Genomic DNA, 17,696 nt, shown 5'->3' on the forward strand with positions numbered 1-17,696 from the left:
TTATTTGATCTTTTTTTTTTTTTTAATCAATTTTAGTTTTTATTTCAAATAAATTTTCCTTTAACTCCAATTTCATTGTAATTCTATTTTTCAGTTTAGATTTTTTTCAATTTAATGTTATTTTAAATCTTTATATTGGTGGTATTTATCTTTATATGAATTCTAATTTCTAAAGTATTTAATTGTTAATGGTGGGAGGCCTGCTAGCCTGCTGCTACGGAGGGGAAGACCGTCTTTATATTAATATACGGTCTGGATCAAACTGGTGAACTGACTGACACTGCCGTCCTTTGAACTAATACAAATCTTCTTAGGAAATGTTTTGAGAGTTAGGAAATTAATTTCTTACACCTCAAGAACTCACATAATGTGTAACACTGTATTTAGACGCAAAATAATTTGACCAAAAACTCCTCAAACTTGAAAATTACACACATTGACACACACAGAGAAACAGCAGAACAGGTTTTATGTTAAAGATATTTTTACCTTCCAAACTACTTTATTGATATATTGAAAAAAAAAAACACATACAAGACATTCACATAGTTAAGTCCAATCCGCAACTGCTACCACTCACTCCAAATGTTGCATTGAAATGCTGATATTGCATATTAACATGTTCCCCTTCGGATTAAAAGGTACAGTTCAACCTTTACTGTCTCCAGACAACATTTGGCCCTTTAACTCTCACACAAACCATCAATGAATCAAACGCTGCAGAATGTTTTCTACTTAATTCTTAAAAAAAAAAAAAAAAAAAAAGTCAACTTATCAAACTCCGACGCAGCATTTCAACATTTAGGATAAACAGAAAACTTTTAAGAATATCATAGCTGTGGTGAAGACAGGAGCGTTGCTGTACATGTGATTGTGTTTACAGCCTCCAGACATTTCAGATTAATGTTCCTCCATGTGGACTGGAGGCTGCTGGGTGAAAAGAGGAAAAACGCCCAGGGCTCTTTAAAAGAATAAAAGGTCAGACACAGTGGAGGATGTAGACTGAACAACGCTGATCCCTCGTTTTCCAATGTTGAAATATTTTACTTTTCACAACACACACTATATTCGTCTCACAGATTTTAATATTACTTACATACCACTGCAAAAAAAAAAAAAGAAGAAAAAAAAATGACATAAAGAGAAAGTCTTCAGCGTTTTGATTCAGAAAACATTTCACCAGACGTGTGTTGACAGGAGAGAGTGAAGGAAAGATTGAGCATCAGTCAGATAATCAACAGTTAAAAAATATTCAACAGCATCAAGAAGTTCACCACGAGCTGCAGTGGATCCCAGTCCATGCAATGGAGACAGATATTTAGTTCCAGCTGTACAAACCCTGCTCCAGGTCAGGCAGGGGTCGTACACAGAGTTTTGGTGACTCAGCATTTCTTCCTGGTAATTATGTGTTGCCATGGTAAAGTAGTACTACTGAACTTTAAGGAAACGACTGTAGTTATATGAATCGAAGTCTACATCTCGGTATGGTGACAAGACTATTGTGTTCAAGGCCGAGAAAGGCATCTGAAGGCACTATGGAGTCTGATTGGCAGACAGAGATCTGCAGGCGGCCTGTCTCTGTTGGCTCAGGGCGGGGCAAGTCCATCATCATCATCATCATTATCATCATCATCATCCTCCTCTTCCTCTTCCTCCTCAGACTCTTCACTCAGCCTTGTCTTTCCTCTTGGACGTGAACGGGACTTTACTGGCTACTGTCGACCCCATCGAGGAGACGCCGCCGGCCACGGCTGACACGCCACCCTTCACCAGCCCCACACCCATCGAAGGCACCGTGGTCACAGCCGACTTGGTGATCTCCAGGCTCTTGCCGCCCACCCAGACCACTCCGCCCACCGCAGCACCCACGACACCCTTGGTGACGTTGAAGAGGCCGCCGGTCACCCGCCACATCATGCTGGGGGTAGCCACCACATGGTCCTTGCCAGGATCTGTGAACAAATGGAACACAAGCATGAGGAATCAATATTTCCATTATCATACCTACATCTGCAACTAATTACCTCCGCCAAGCAACACAATGAAATGATTTTATTGGAACTTGGCGAAAGGATGGGCCAAGAAAGAACCCATTTACATTTGGAGCAGATTTGATTAAGGGAGCGGACACAGGATTCTTTTTTCTTTCACTTTAACACTGTGAGGTAAGATGTTTTTCAATATGTTTGTGAATTTGTAAAGAAATAAAACAATCTTGATGAAAACCCTCAGGCGTATTTAGGGGGTTGATCTCAATGAGTGTGTGTGGGGACTGTTGGGCCTTGGCCGAGGTATTGAACCTACTGACAACTCCAGTTGATTGATCGATTTATTCTCTTCGTCTATCGTATCAGAAAATACAGAAAAATGGCCATAAAGATTGGGTTTCATCAACATTCCAAAATAGAGATTTTCAGTTTTCAATGACAAAGCATCAAATCCTCACAGTTGGGAGCTGGAAACTGCAAAAATTATGAATTATCCAATCTTTAAAAACACCTCACAACCACATACTTTAATTTTTTTTTTTTTAAGTCCCAATCATTTTAACAAACAAGCTGGTTACTGTAATTATTAGGAAATATTCCTGAAGCAGGACTTAATAGTGAATTAGAAATAAACTACAGTGTGTTCATATAGACAAATACGATAGATGAATATCAGCTAATTTATGAGGTTTCTGATATTATATTACAGTTTGACTGTACTTACATTTGGTGTGAGGTGAGTCAGTTAGAAATCACATCCTATCCCAACCTACACCTCCCGACAACAAAGTCACAGCTGAGGTCGTGAAATTCTGAATTGTGCCGAGTTTAGCAAAACTAAAAGACCGGAGTCATGCAGGTGGCTGTGTGAGGCTGTATTTAGGTACAACAGTGCTTTCAGCTAAACGCCAACACCAGCGTTCTACTACAATGATAACATTCTTGTGTGTATCAGGCACAATTCTCATCATGTTCACTATCCCAAGTAGGCAGACGTTTACTTTGCATAATTGGCAGCAGGTTGATGAGTTTTGCAGGAGTTTGGTCATAAATCAAGTTGGATGAATTAGAATATTTAACCTGAGGATATTAGATGAAAAGTCACCTGAGTTAAAAGGACGTACATCTACTGAATGTTGCAATATTTCACCTGCTGCTGGTGGTGTCAGAAAAAGGTCGGGGAACCTCCTCCTGTACTAAATTTGATGGCAACTCATCAGATACTCGTTGAGAGGTTTCAGTCGGGACCAAATGACCGTACCATCCCTGGAGTGATGTCGTTGGCGTGGCTAAATAATGGTGACATGATAAGTTTGGTAATTGGCCGTTCCTCAAATGCTTTAATGAAATCACGATTATTTCTATAAACCTGGGATTTCTTAACAACCCTCTAATGATCAGATCTGTACAACTCACCTGCTGAGTAATGATCATCAGACCTGATAAAATGTCTGAAACAGAATCATGATACAGACTGAGAGCTGCACGGGGGACTCGCCTGCTGCTAAGGATCTCAGTGGGACACAAATAGCAGGTTGGAGCTGCGGCCGCATTTACGCAAACACACATATTCCCTGGACAATCCAAGACTTTCTGAAATAGCACCAGGCAACATGTGAGCACAGATTGCACCATATTCCCTGCTGATGGTTTTAGCATTGAATTTCAGCCTCCGGGGGGTGGGGGGGGGATCTTGCTACTTACCCTCTGTAGGCTGGTCGGAGGCGGGTTCAGCTTCTTCCAAAGCCACGCTGGTCCCAGGCTGGGGCTCCACGTTAACACTGTTCACATTCTGGAAAACACAGGAAAACCACAGGCTGCTTTACTATGAATACACCAAGTATCCCTGTACTTATCTACCTCTTACATGTATATGACTGCATTTACAATCTAAGTACTTATGGGACTGAATATTTTTCTCCCTCAGTTACAGACGCAGCGCCCCCCCACGGTCAATACTTTCGGAGAGAGCAGCAAACCAGCGAGACCAACATGAAGCAATCCTGCTGCTCTACCCACATGCTCCTCTCGGCCTCCCCTGGTCAAGAGCTCTTCACCTCCCAGGATTCTTGCTGAGTACAAGGCTCAGAAAATGTAACGTGTGGCAAAAAAAATGTACTTCTCTGTCTCCCGTGGTCAACAGCATATCACTTCTCTGGTTCTCCCCTCAGAGAATGAGGTATCAAAACTCCTGACAGCTGGACCCCATTCCCACCAACCTTGTTCAAGTCATATCTCAACACCGTGTGATAAATGCTTCACTGGCATCAGGGACATTTCCCACTGCTGTCGAACAGACTCGGGCACAAAAAGGCTTCACTTATGCTCAAGTTAAGAACTATTGACCGGTGTTGTAACTTCTTATATGGGGCAATTCAAAGGGGGGTTTTCAAACACGTATTAGAATTCCTTTCACATAATGTCCTCATGATCCAAATGAGTCAGGATTTAAGAGAGGACTCAATGACTTGTCTGTGACATGTGTCTTTAGAGCAGCAGCGTAGTCTTCACTTCTTATCTACATGGACCTATCAGCAGCCCTTGATACTGTGAACCAGTGGTATGGGCAAAGTGCTGTCTTGGTTTGAAGCCTATCTCTATGGGTGTTCCTTCAATGTGTCATGGCGAGGTACCCCAAGGTTTGATACTGGGTCCCCTTATCTTTACAACTCCACATGACATTCCGGCCAAATAACCCACAGACATTCTCTCCCACAAATGTCCACATGGATGAAGGAACTAAAAAACACACTCAACTAAACCTCTCTAAGACATATCTTTTAGAAATTCTGGTCTCAAGCCCAATCAAAATGGCCTCTTCATGTCTCGCCCAAACCAAGGGACGGAGAAATATGGATTTTAATGTTTAATGACCAGCAGCTACCATCCTCTGAACATGTTGCAACTGTTTCCCAGTCTCTTACATAAGAAATCAGGCCTAACTGGACTCAGTATGTCACCAAACTCTTGGTGCTGCCCATGGTCATTTCTCTCCTCTACATATATAATACCCTTCTGTCAGGCCTCCCTTCAAGCATCGTGAAAACCTTACAGATGGTCCAGAATGGGGCGGTGCTTCTGGTAATGATCAGCCGCAAAGGGCACATGTCACTCCACTGTTCAGCGACCTCCACTGGATATACCCGGCCAATATAATTCTATTAATCAACACATTCCTATAGAGTGAAATCTGGGTTGGCACCCTTCTATGGAGCCTTTTCAATTCTCAGCTACTGCGCTCCTCCAAGGAATGTTGTTTGGTATTACCATCCCTGCACACAAGGCAATCACATACCAGGCTGTTCTCATTTGCGGTTACTTGATGGTGAAACAAGCTCCAAAATGCTATGAGAGCAGGGGCGTCGCACGGTATCGTCAAGAACCCCAAGAAGAAGTCCCCTCTTCTGAGAACACGTCCTCTCCCAACCCCTCTACCATGAAAACATGACTTTCTGAGCAGGTTCTACCCACTTCTTTACCTGACGTCCTACTTTTTGAGATACAGCCCTTAGAACGTACTTCGAGGTCCCTCAGTGGTAAGTCACTCTGGATAAATGTGTATGCTAAACCACATGAAGGTGTTCTATATCCTGTGATTTGGTCAGAAAGGCCCAACTGGTGTCTGAGCACGAGCAGGAGAACCTACGGCCTGGTGCTCATGCTGTTGGTCTGTGGATCCAACCCTTTCCACTTGTGACCCCTCAAGTTAAAATGTGTTGAATTTGAAGGTTAAGGGTTAAAGGTTAAGGGCTAGGAGATGCTAACCTCTTATCACAGGTGAGCGTGAGGCCACAGAGTGAGCACTATTGTAACTAAACCACGGCTTTTTGATTATGAAATGTCCTTATTTCACTAATGCATAATGTAAAATGTTAATTCCTGGTGAATCCTCCTGCTTCACTCCAACCCCCAGTTTTTCTTTTCTCGAGACCCACAACTGGGGCCCGAGGTGAAGAGCTATAACTGCAGGTTATCATCATCATGTCTGATAATCTGCTGCCACTGTTTCACCTGGAAATCCAAAGTGAAAAATGTTAATGCCATTGGCCACTGCTGACGACAATAAGCAGAGAAAGCAAACAGGCCACGTAGAGACTACAGAAGGAGCAACCTGTTGTCACGGTGGAAATCCACATCATCACTCGTGTGGCTACAGAACTACATCGTACGTCTTATTGAAAATCCCCTCCCTCACACACGCAGTCGCTGAACCACATGTTCCCACATGTCAAAAGACGCTCGGTGGCTTCTTACCTTCACCATTGTTCCCCGTGTTTCTCCTGCAAACACACCTGAGAGAAACTCGAGCCTGGAGCAGCTTCTGTTTCAGCCGAGGAGCCAAAACTCTGCCGCAGTTGGACCGATGTGTTTTCGGGAGAAAGCTGCAGCTCGGACGGTGGAAGGAGGCCGCTTCTTCTCGGGGGAGTTTTCGGCTTTTATCGCATTTATACGCAGCAGCAGCAGCAGCTTCCGAACTTCTCCTCAGACTCCGACTCAGGCTGCAGCAGCTTTTCTCTCTGACTGTTCTGCCGACGTGGCGCCTCCACGCACACACATAGACACATAGACACACATGCACACGCACACACGCGCTGCCACGCACTACACTTCCGCTCACAACCTTCAAATTAAAAGCCTCACAGTCATCGCGGTAAACAATTTTTTTTTTGGGGGGGAGGAGTTTTTATTTATTGAGCAGGTACAAGAACATATATGGAATGTTTGTTCATATTTTCGGTTTCATAACAATGCCAAAGTTTAAGCTTAACATAAATACATAAGTTAATACATAAATACATGTTTTAATTAAAAAACAACAACAAAAACAAAGAAAAAGAAAGTTTTACACACTGGTTCATTCCAAGTTTGCATATATGTTAAAGCCACCTGCATCAAAACTTATGTTCTGTGCATTTCTCCTTTGCGTTGCAGATGAATGTGACTATGTCAAAGCATATAAAATGTTATCATCTACTTTTTACATTTTTGCAACATTTAGCAGATGTTCGAGTATTTTCTATACCCTCATTTAAAGTCTTTTAAACATTATTTTTGTCTTTATATGTTAGTGGAGGCGGAACATACAGATATGCAGGGTGAGGCGGTTGTAATGAGGGTCACTTTGTTATGTGGTGTACAGATGTGCACAGAGACCACCAGACTGCCATGGCTTTTAAAACGTCTATGAAGAGTAAAACAATATTTCAAAACGTTTCATTGGTAAATAAATGCAGAAATAAATACTTAAACACATTTAGAACTTAAATACGCAAGGTGATCACAAAGACTCTGTCTGTATGTATGTATCTAAGTATGTATCTAAGTATGTATCTAAGTATGTATCTAAGTATGTATGTATGTAAAACTGGTAACTGCTCAATTACATACATTTTAGGTCTTTATTGTGAAGACAGGAAGTGGCTTGTGGGCGGCTGCTGCAGCTCCAGCTCCGGATCCAACCCCGGATCCTTCATCATCCTCATCATCATCATCAGTCAGCTGTTTGAGTTAGAAAGGACTGTGTGTCCTGACCCTGTGAACGTGTCTGATGCGTCATGTACATTTAAATGGAGACTCACGTGTAAACTGAGATGTGCTGCTCTCACATGGATTCACATGCAGGTCGAACTGTCATGTAAACTGAAACCATGACGGTGAAAATAGTGTCGTGTAGTGTAGTGTAGAGAGTCAAGGGTCAAATGCTGCATAGAGATATTGATTGAAATAGATTTTATAAAACTGTCAGAGGACACACAGACATCAGGGCTGTATTAACCGAAAGGCCAGGGTAGACAAAATACTACTACTACTATTAATAATGATAATAGTACTAATATTAATAATAACAACAGTAATATGAGTATTAATAATGATTGTAATAATAATAATAACTTTTAGATTAAATAGATACAAAAATAAACGACTCTAGTTGATGGCAAATAGATAAACTAAAAATGTAGTGACCACAGAAATATGTTGCTGCTCCATTCTTTGTCCACTCAACCTTTTATTTATTATTATTTTATTATTTTTTATTATTTTATGTTTTTAGATCCTTGTTTAATCAAACAGACAAATAACAAGGCTGAAAGGAAAACTTCTTTAGTGGAGGTAAGTTGAGGAAGGGAAGGAAATGAATGGCAGCAGCTCTCAGAGAAAGACATTTATATTTAATTTATTTAAGAACATGCGCGTGTCAGCGGTGAGATAAACAACAGAGGAAATGACAGAAATGGTATGAAGGCTCAGCAGCTGCAGGAGTGAGCCGCCTCCACTAGATGGCAGTAGTTCCGCCCCTCCGTTTAAGACCAAAGAAGAAGAAGGTGGATTTTGTTCAGGCACTTTCTCCGTCGCATTGTTTGGGGTCCTGACTGGAGGCTCGGCGCCAGTCTCCGGCTGTGGTCGAAGCTCAAGTGAATACGTGGAGAAATAAACCGAAATATTGATTAAATTCAAGTGTTTAGGAAACTTTGGATCCTCCGTGGTGCAGCGATGAATCTGGAACTTCTCGGTGAGAAACTGAAACACAACATTTTCTCTCAATCCGCCATGTTCTCGCTGGGCGCTTGTTATGGTTAGCATTAGCCTAGCATGTCAACAGCTGCCAGTACGAGTTAAATCAAAATGAATCATTAGAACCGCTCTTTTAACTTTCTAATGGTTTTTTTTATTTGAATTTCTTCCCAACCCGATAAACCGATTCTGACAATGACTTATATATCAACAGTTGCAATTGAATGGAAGCAGGGGAAGTGTTCGTTAGCTTAGCGTTAGCGTCCGTTCGTTTCCCCAGTTGTATTTTTATTTGAATGTTTGTTTACGGTTGTGCGGTCAAACTTTATATTTGTTAGTGTTCATGTTATTCTTTTCTCTTAAGATTAATGGGACCAGTGTGAGAGAAACAACACACAGCTGGTCCATGTGACAGCGGCACTAATGCCACTGGTCAGGGAAAACATTTACCAAAGCTGCTATTGTGCACAATGGAGGCAAAACAAGTTTATTGTGTAGTAACTTTACTACAGGTCTATAGTGTAGTAACCTTACTACAGGTCTATAGTGTAGTAACCTTACTTCAAGTTTATTGTGTAGTATCCGTACTTCAAGTTTATTGTGTAGTAACCTTACTACAGGTCTATAGTGTAGTAACCTTACTTCAAGTTTATTGTGTAGTAACCTTACTTCAAGTTTATTGTGTAGTAACCTTACTACAGGTCTATAGTGTAGTAACCTTACTTCAAGTTTATTGTGTAGTATCCTTACTTCAAGTTTATTGTGTAGTAACCTTACTACAGGTCTATAGTGTAGTGACCTTACTTCAAGTTTATTGTGTAGTAACCTTACTTCAAGTTTATTGTGTAGTAACCTTACTTAAAGTTTATTGTGTAGTAACCTTACTACAGGTATATAGTGTAGTAACCTTACTTCAAGTTTATTGTGTAGTAACCTTACTTCAAGTTTATTGTGTAGTGACCTTACTTCAAGTTTATTGTGTAGTAACCTTACTTCAAGTTTATTGTGTAGTGACCTTACTTCAAGTTTATTGTGTAGTAACCTTACTTCAAGTTTATTGTGTAGTAACCTTACTTCAAGTTTATTGTGTAGTAACCTTACTTCAAGTTTATTGTGTAGTATCCTTACTACAGGTCTATAGTGTAGTATCCTTACAGTATGGTTCTTGCGTTTGGCCTGATGTGGTGTGAATGGGGGAAAAGTTTGGGAGATTATCATTTGTGTATTTCTACAAGCACAACACTAAGTGGGAGGTTCCGTTGTGTGTGAGCCAGCTCTCACTTTAATCCACACAACATGAGTTATTGTTATTTTGTTATGTGAATGTGTTTCTCATCACTGTCTCTTTGTTATTCCTCTTCTAGAATCGTTTGGGCAGAACTACCCAGAGGTAAACCAGCAGCTCTTAACGTACACACGAGCTTGATAAAAGTCCCTGTTCATATTTGTGCACTGAAAATCTTCCAGATTGAATTTACCTGTACACCACAGTAATGTGATAAGCTACTGTGACTGCTTCTTGTTTCATTGTGGTTGTTTGTGTTGTCAGGAGGCAGATGGCACTCTGGACTGCATCAGTATGGCCCTCACCTGCACCTTCAACCGGTGGGGCACCCTGCTGGCGGTGGGCTGCAATGATGGCCGCATTGTCATCTGGGACTTTCTCACGCGGGGAATCGCCAAAATTATCAGTGCACATATTCACCCAGTCTGCTCTTTATGGTGAGACACATCATACAGTGTGTGGTGGGGGGGGGGGGGGGGGGGGGGGGTGTCACTGTCTTGTTAATGTATAAAATAATTATCTTTTTGTTTTGAGGTTTGAATTGAGTATGAGAAAGTGATCTAGTCACAGTTCATAAAGATGAACTGTTAAACTGACAATCGGTGCCAAGCTCCTGAGCAGTGTTTATAAAATCACTATTTTATGATGTGGTTTGATGTCTGACCAAATCAGCATATATACAGGTTAATGATGAGAGCTTTGCTATAAGCTGTTGTTATATTGAGTGATCATAGTCATGACGGAATCCATTTGTGTGTGTGTGTGTGTAGCTGGAGTCGAGACGGACACAAGCTGGTGAGCGCCTCCACAGACAACATCGTCTCACAGTGGGACGTCCTGACTGGAGACTGTGACCAGAGATTCCGTTTCCCCTCGCCCATCCTGAAACTGCAGTGCCACCCCAGAGACATGTGAGTGACTGGGCAGCATCTGTCTGTACATGTGACACGTGAGGTGATTGGTTGGTAAGATACAAAAATGATGTCTGTGTTTTAGGGACAAGGTGCTGGTGTGTCCCATGAAGTCAGCCCCGGTCCTACTGACTCTGTCAGACTCCAAACACGTTGTCCTGCCTGTGGATGATGACTCAGACCTGAATGTGGTGGCAGCCTTTGACAGACGGGGCGAGTTCATCTACACAGGCAACGCCAAAGGAAAGGTCAGTTTCTCTATTAGTCGAAATCGGAATTTGAACATTTCTAAAATGACGCAATGGCAAATATCGATGCATACAACCCTCCTTAGACTGCTCTGTTTTTTACCTGAGCTTTACCACTTCGATCAGCGGAAATAACATTTATAACATTTCCCTCCACTCACATTTTATACTCAGAACATATTTTATGCAGCTGTGTCCCTTTTTTCTGTTTTCCTTCACCATTGTATCTACTTCTGTCTGTTGTTGCAGATTCTCGTGTTGAACACAACCAATCAGGAGCTGGTGGCGTCTTTCAGAGTGACAACTGGCACCAGTAACACGACGGCCATCAAATCCATCGAATTTGCAAGGAAGGGCAGGTGAGAACAGGATCAGAGAACACAAAGAAACATACTTTAAAGTCCCAGCTGTAAAATTTAAAATTTGTATGCTTGTGATCTAATTTTAATTCACCTTTGTCCACCTGTCCCTGTGCAGTTGCTTCCTCATAAACACAGCAGATAGGATCATCAGAGTGTACGACGGCAGGGAAATACTGACGTGTGGACGAGACGGTGAACCTGAGCCAATGCAAAAACTACAGGATCTGGTCAACAGGTATGTCACCACAGGACATACCCCAGTTTTGTAGCGCTGCATCTGTCTCTTCCTCTTATCTCTGTGTGTTGATTGTCCTCCACTCCTGATCTCCCTGTTCAGGACGCCGTGGAAGCGCTGCTGTTTCTCCGGGGATGGTGAGTACATTGTGGCCGGTTCAGCCAGGCAGCACGCCCTCTACATCTGGGAGAAGAGCATTGGCAACCTGGTGAAGATCCTGCATGGAACCAGAGGAGAGCTGCTGCTGGATGTCGCTGTAAGGATCTCGGAACTGAAATTCTGTCTCAGTAGAGCACAGTGTCCAGACCTAACTATTGACACAATACTTTTGTTATTGTGTTTTCAGTTATTTTGAGATGCTTTGTTGTTTACAATCAGAAAATTAACCATCTAACCTTAAACTTGTCTTCAGTGGCATCCTGTACGTCCCATTATCGCCTCCATCTCTAGTGGAGTGGTGTCCATCTGGGCTCAGAATCAAGTGGTAAGTAGACAGAAATAGTGAAGTTTACATGTACATGAGGGAAAGTGTCACAGATGATTTATTTCAGTCTTAATTCTTTCATATTTTTGGGATGCAGGATCAAAAATATGGCTTCATTTTGTGGTTTAAAAATGTCTGAATCTTTGTTCGTCTGCAGGAAAACTGGAGCGCTTTTGCTCCCGACTTCAAAGAACTGGATGAGAACGTGGAATACGAGGAGCGAGAGTCTGAGTTCGACATCGAGGATGAAGACAAGAGTGAACCAGAGCAGACAGGTAACACACACACACACACATAGACACACACACACACACACACACACACACACACACACACACACACGCAACACAAAGATGATGAAGTTCATTTTCCGGCTCCTCAGTGTGCTGCTGTTGTTCTATATGTCATATACATTGAATTAATCCCATGAGACAAACTGCCGACTGTAGGTAGGTTAACCACCTGTTCTGTTATCAGATGCACTCGTTTTAACTCTGAACTCGTTCTCATGTTGCAGGTGCAGACGCTGCAGAGGATGAAGAGGTGGATGTCACCACCGTTGACCCCATAGTTGCTTTTTGCAGCAGGTGAGCGAGAACGAGACAATAATCTACTACAAACAAGTACAACAGTGTTTCTCTCTGATCTGAGAAGTATTGTGTTTTTAAGCATTAAAAACTTTTAACATCATAATCATAGTATCATAACTGGAAACTAGCGGATGCAGGTTCAGTTGTTTTCATCCATGTCTTCACAAACACATGTTAATAAAATCAAACTAACAACATCAGATCTATACTGCAGGTTGACATCAAGTCAGTGGTTGTACTGTTAATAATTCAGAATCTTCTTTAATACTGTGTCATTTTTATCAGTATGTCATCTGCATTCATCTGCTGAGAGTAACGTCTGTTTGTGTCCTGTAGTGATGAGGAGCTGGAGGACTACAAGGCTCTGCTGTACCTGCCCATCGCCCCTGAAGTCGAGGATCCTGAAGAAAACCCCTTCGGCCCCCCACCGGACTCCTCGGTCCAGTCTTCTGCTCCAGAGGAGGCGTTGCCTGCCGGCGACAAGAAGCAGCGGCAGCCTTCATCTGAAGGCCCGGCCAAAAAGAAAGCCCGCACCACCACCATCGAACTGCAGGGGGTGCCCAGTGACGGTGAGAGAGAAGGACACAAGGATAAAATGTGGAAACTGCAGGAAGTTAAAAGCAGTTGCGGATGAAAAATAATATTTGTACTCGTTAAAATGGTGACGTCGTAACTTTCCGTCCATGCCCAAAATTGTTCTAATACTAATACTCAATACTGGTTTATGATCCTGAATTCTGTAAAAAAACATAGTGACACTCATCACCCGCAGCTCTACTGTGTGTTCAGTCTTAGAAGATAATCAGTGAAGGGCAACAGGGCCAACCATGACCACTGCTCTGTGCTCTCTCTCCTCAGAGGTGCACCCCCTGCTGGGCGTGAAAGGGGATGGCAAGTCCAAGAAGAAGACAGCGGGTCGGCCCAAAGGCTCCAAAGGTAAAGACAAAGACTTCACCTTCAGACCCAAGCCCTACAGGGGCGAACGGCCCTCCTTCCCCGTGGAAGCCTTGGGCAGCTCTGGCCCGGGAGTTGGAGTTGGAGGAGGAATAGGGATGAAGGGCAGGGCAGAGGGGGGCCTGGCCCCAGGTAAGCACGCCACCGGCCCTGCTGCTGCCTCTGGGAGCTCTGCTAGTCCTGCTGCCCTGCTACTCTGACACCTCACCAGCCCAGCCTGTCTCCAAAGCACCCCACCCCCCCACCCCCTCCCTGTACTGCTTCCTCCAACACCCCACCCCCCCCTCCCAACCACGCAGCTCAATGACTACTTGTTGTAAAGCCACAGTCTGGAGGTCAGAACACTGTGTGTGTGTGTGTGTGTGTGTGTGTGTGTGTGTGTGCGTGTGCGTGCGCGTGCGTGTGCGTGTGTATTTAAATCACATCTGATCCATTGGAAAGGACTGAAATCACACAGTTTGATCTGTTATCACTAAATGGGTTATGAATCCAGACTGAAGTTTATCTGTCATTAATAGTGATAATAATAATTATCTTCTACTGGACCCATATGGGGGAAAGTTACTGAAATATTCAACAGGCCTCTTTTGAAATCTCTTTTAACTTGGTCATACAGGTGAATGCGGTGGCCTTGTAAGATCTATTGTAAATACTGATGTTATGCCTCCTTGCTGGTGACACCCAGTGACCTGAGGGATTATAATCTCAAATTGTCAGTCCGTCCCATTGTTGTGAACATGATATCTATATTGAGGGAATTTCTTCAAATATGGTACAAATGTTCCGTATGTGGTCGAAGGTCAAAGGTCACTTTGCTCTTACAGAACATGTTTTTGTTCCTCTTGAACCTGATGTGTCACGTCTGCTTCTAGGGAAATTTTCAGATTTTTTTTCCAGTTGTCACCTGGACTCAAAGATGAATTTCTTAGATTTAAGTGACGGGGACGTCATGAGTCTGGACTATACATTTATTTAGACTGAAACTGTACCGGTTGGCGGAAGCACACATCCACACTGTGGCATTATGAGCAGTGTTATCTGTGATCAGTTGTCTGATTACAAACGAGCTGTATGTCTTTACGGTCCGATGCAGTTTGCACAGACAGTTTTTCTCTCTCAGACTGTGGCTTTATGACTGTATTACCTCCGCTAACTTCACCCTCACTCTAGATAATTTGCTGTCCGTTAAACGTTGGTGAAGTTGGACTGTGGTTTGCAGATAGGTGTTGACGGTGAGATAACGGTGGGATGGTGCAGCTTGTTTCCTTGCAGGCTAGCTGGCTAGTCTACATGTACTTCCTGCTTGGCCTTTGACCCTCCTGCTCCCGCTCCCAGCTCGCTCCTTGAGTTTGCCATGTGACATAAACGTTGTCTGCAGCAGCTTAGATTCTGTCAGTGTCTGTTTCTGTGTGTGTCAGACAGATGTGAGGTGACGCTGAATGTTGTTTCCTGTCAGCATCTATGTTTGACCTCATCGTACTCAAAATTCCACCAATATTCCAGACATTGATTGGCCTTAATGTCGATTATTAACGTCCCACTCCAGTAGCTTATTGCACCTTCCTTCTTCCTAAAAATTACATAATCAAAGGGTTTGTCATGAAAATTCCCCTCATGGTCTTAAACTGGCTTAAAATGTAGCTCTGCACCTTCCTTCCTCATTTTGTGACTGGGATCTTTGAAAAATGAAAACTCTGAATAATCTTTGCTGTCTCTTTGCTGAATCTGTTTTTTCAGACTGGCATTGGTTTGCTGCAGAGTTAAGGTGGAAATACGGGCTGGCTGCTAATTTAGCTCAATATTTCTTTCTCATATAAAAGGCAAAAAGGGAACATGTTTAAAACGAGTGTGTGTGTGTGTGTGTCATCTGCCCACTAGTTTTATCTCTGCATCAATTGAGTAACTGCTGAAGGTGACATGTTAAGTTGGTTAACATTAGTCTGTTTCCTAGTTTATTTATGAAGTTAAGCCACTTGAATGCGGGTGAAAAAAACAAAGCTGACATCGTCCTGAAAAGTTTCTTAAAAGGATAATTAGACATTCTGGTAAATACACTCACTGGATACAGATTGTTTGATGATAATCAGTGAATACCAGCAGTTTTAGTGTTAAAAGGAAAAGCTGAGAACCGCGTACAGAGAATGACGTGACTGTTCAGGTCATCATGTGATTAGTGCTGTGGACACATTTCACTGTTATCATGTGCAACATCAGATTACAGTTTGTTAGTGTTGACTGTTGATTTCTGATATTTATTTTAGAATCTACAGTAGTTTACTTGAAGCAGAACACTATGTTAACCATGTTTTAATGTTCTCGATGCGTCCGTCTGACAGTATTTGTGTTTTTCTGCAGGGACTCTGGTCTCACAGTCGTACAAACAGCACGACATCGGAGGGATGGACTGATCGTGGCTGTGAACACTTGTGGAGGAAAACCAATAGGCTCAGACAAAGACACAAATCCTGATGTCATGTACAGACTGTGAGCGAGCAGCCTGTTTGGTGTACAGACTGTTTCCTCTCACAACCACAGGGAAACTCCTCACGCAGGAGGCGACAAAGAGGGCGAGAAGCAGCCAAGTCGCCACAGTAGATATCACATGTCCTCTGTCTCTGTAGATTCCGTCATGTATAGAACGCCTGCGTCCTGATAGTGTGTGTGTGGGTGTATGTTGTCTCTCTCGTTGTTTTTTTACATATTAAAACATTCTGATTTATAAGTAAAGCTCTGATGTGTGAACTTTGTTTTTAAGGCATGACATGTACATATTTCCCACTGTCCAGGTATTAGGTATATTCCATATATTCTGTTATTTTTATCTGCAAAACCTGTATCTATTATATTTGTTGATAAGCTGCTTCCTTCTAATACCACCAACACAGAATGATCTCAAGTCTGAGACACTATTTGAATAAAGTCAGTTTTAAAATTATTTAAAGAAATTACAATAACCTTTATCGATTTATTATGGTTGGACAAATAAACTAAAACAACTTAACTAAAACATTTTGAAACTTCTCAAAAGAATCACTGACCAAAATTATTTTTTTAGGGTCAGTTACTTTCTGCAATTAGCTGTTTTTACATAATGGTGTATACTTTGGAATGAAACCATTCTTAAATGCAAAGTTTCCCAGGTAGAAATATGCACTTAATAGTAGCAATACTTCAATATAGAAATACTCCAAAAACATGTGAGTGAATGTTACCCAGAGAGTAAAAGTGTGTAAGTAACAAACTATCCAAAAAAGGCAAAGTACATAAATAATGCTGATTGGGATTAGAGATTAAAAAAGCAGTGTAAAAATCCACCCAGTGCAGATCTGTCCTCACAATGAAATGGATAAAGCAAAACTAAACAACTTTTTAACCTCAAAACAACAGCTTGAGTAAAACCAGTTTGATGGATAAGTGACCGTGAACATGGGGAGTGTTTCCTCCTTCACTCCCTGTTCTACGTAACTGGTGAGAAGAACGGACTGAGTCACAGCTTCAACTGTTACAATCAGCTCCAGTGAGTTGAAGAGTGAAGCTGAACTGTAGATCAGTTAAAAAGACTGAGAAGTTATTAAAAACCAGAGTTTATCTCCAATATTCAGCAGGAAATTCTGCACATAACCATTTAATTGCCCACATCAAACCCTCACGTTACAATCAGGTTATTTCAAAACACACCCCCATGATCCTGTCTTTGTGGGGCAGGTAGATCTCTCTTAATGTGAAGAAACAACAGGATGGAGACAGATCACTTTACTATCAACAACACTCACTTCCTGCTTTTCGCTCTCATGTGACTCAACTTACTCAACTTCTTATGAGGCTAATGTAATTATTGAAATGTCTTAATATGGTAATATTGAAATGTGTAAATATAAGTATGTAAATAACTTAACCTTTTAACATTATAAACATTTTTTTGTAAATTAACATAAACACATGAATTACTTATTTTATTCAACCTCAGATCATTTAAAAATAATTTAGAAATATTGATAAAAAGTACAAATTAAGTTGCTTGATGAGACTTTTTTGTTCAAAATCAAAACTTTATTCTCTCAACACTTTTTCCACAAACTGTGTCTTGATTGGACTTTTACTTTTTTAAGCCACAACCGGAAGCAGT

General features: G+C 41.9%; 2 protein-coding genes and 1 long non-coding RNA gene across 5 annotated transcripts; 1 reads left to right on the top strand and 2 right to left on the bottom strand.

The window, feature by feature from the left end:
* Window positions 1-757: 757 nt before the first annotated feature.
* zgc:153675 (uncharacterized protein LOC768179 homolog) lies at window positions 758-6,608 on the bottom strand. The gene is made up of 3 exons (XM_034586527.1): window positions 6,243-6,608; window positions 3,693-3,780; window positions 758-1,952 (listed from the first exon to the last, which is right to left on the bottom strand). The coding sequence occupies exons 1-3, from the start codon at window positions 6,249-6,251 to the stop codon at window positions 1,666-1,668; spliced, it is 384 nt and encodes a 127-aa protein (XP_034442418.1). The 5' UTR covers window positions 6,252-6,608; the 3' UTR covers window positions 758-1,665.
* Window positions 6,609-8,320: 1,712 nt separating this feature from the next.
* rbbp5 (retinoblastoma binding protein 5) lies at window positions 8,321-16,297 on the top strand. 3 transcript variants are annotated; one of them, XR_004613930.1, is made up of 15 exons: window positions 8,340-8,499; window positions 9,866-9,891; window positions 10,051-10,223; window positions 10,557-10,697; window positions 10,783-10,945; window positions 11,195-11,304; window positions 11,423-11,542; window positions 11,645-11,798; window positions 11,955-12,026; window positions 12,184-12,301; window positions 12,544-12,613; window positions 12,953-13,185; window positions 13,475-13,702; window positions 15,926-16,044; window positions 16,076-16,297. XR_004613930.1 is itself a non-coding variant. In XM_034586521.1 (14 exons), the coding sequence occupies exons 1-14, from the start codon at window positions 8,481-8,483 to the stop codon at window positions 15,976-15,978; spliced, it is 1,530 nt and encodes a 509-aa protein (XP_034442412.1). In that variant the 5' UTR covers window positions 8,321-8,480; the 3' UTR covers window positions 15,979-16,297. The 3 variants fall into 3 exon arrangements, 2 of the variants coding, with proteins under 2 accessions (XP_034442412.1, XP_034442411.1); XM_034586521.1 differs by having other exon boundaries at window positions 8,321-8,499; window positions 13,475-13,552; window positions 15,926-16,297; XM_034586520.1 differs by having other exon boundaries at window positions 8,323-8,499; window positions 15,926-16,297.
* On the bottom strand, window positions 15,020-15,402 carry LOC117762078. Its single transcript, XR_004613931.1, has 2 exons — window positions 15,241-15,402; window positions 15,020-15,181 (listed from the first exon to the last, which is right to left on the bottom strand). It is a non-coding gene; the product is annotated as an uncharacterized LOC117762078 (long non-coding RNA).
* Window positions 16,298-17,696: the final 1,399 nt, after the last annotated feature.

Source organism: Hippoglossus hippoglossus, chromosome 5 (assembly GCF_009819705.1).
Source record: "Hippoglossus hippoglossus isolate fHipHip1 chromosome 5, fHipHip1.pri, whole genome shotgun sequence".
Lineage (NCBI taxonomy): Eukaryota > Metazoa > Chordata > Actinopteri > Pleuronectiformes > Pleuronectidae > Hippoglossus > Hippoglossus hippoglossus.

Bases quoted from the DNA above. Each gene is read 5' to 3' on its own strand.
- zgc:153675 (XM_034586527.1), bottom strand. The intron at 1,953-3,692 runs GTAAGTAGCAAG...ATTTGTTCACAG, and splicing joins CTCCGACCAGCCTACAGAGG to ATCCTGGCAAGGACCATGTG.
- rbbp5 (XM_034586520.1), top strand. The intron at 10,224-10,556 runs GTGAGACACATC...GTGTGTGTGTAG, and splicing joins CACCCAGTCTGCTCTTTATG to CTGGAGTCGAGACGGACACA. The intron at 12,027-12,183 runs GTAAGTAGACAG...GTTCGTCTGCAG, and splicing joins TCTGGGCTCAGAATCAAGTG to GAAAACTGGAGCGCTTTTGC.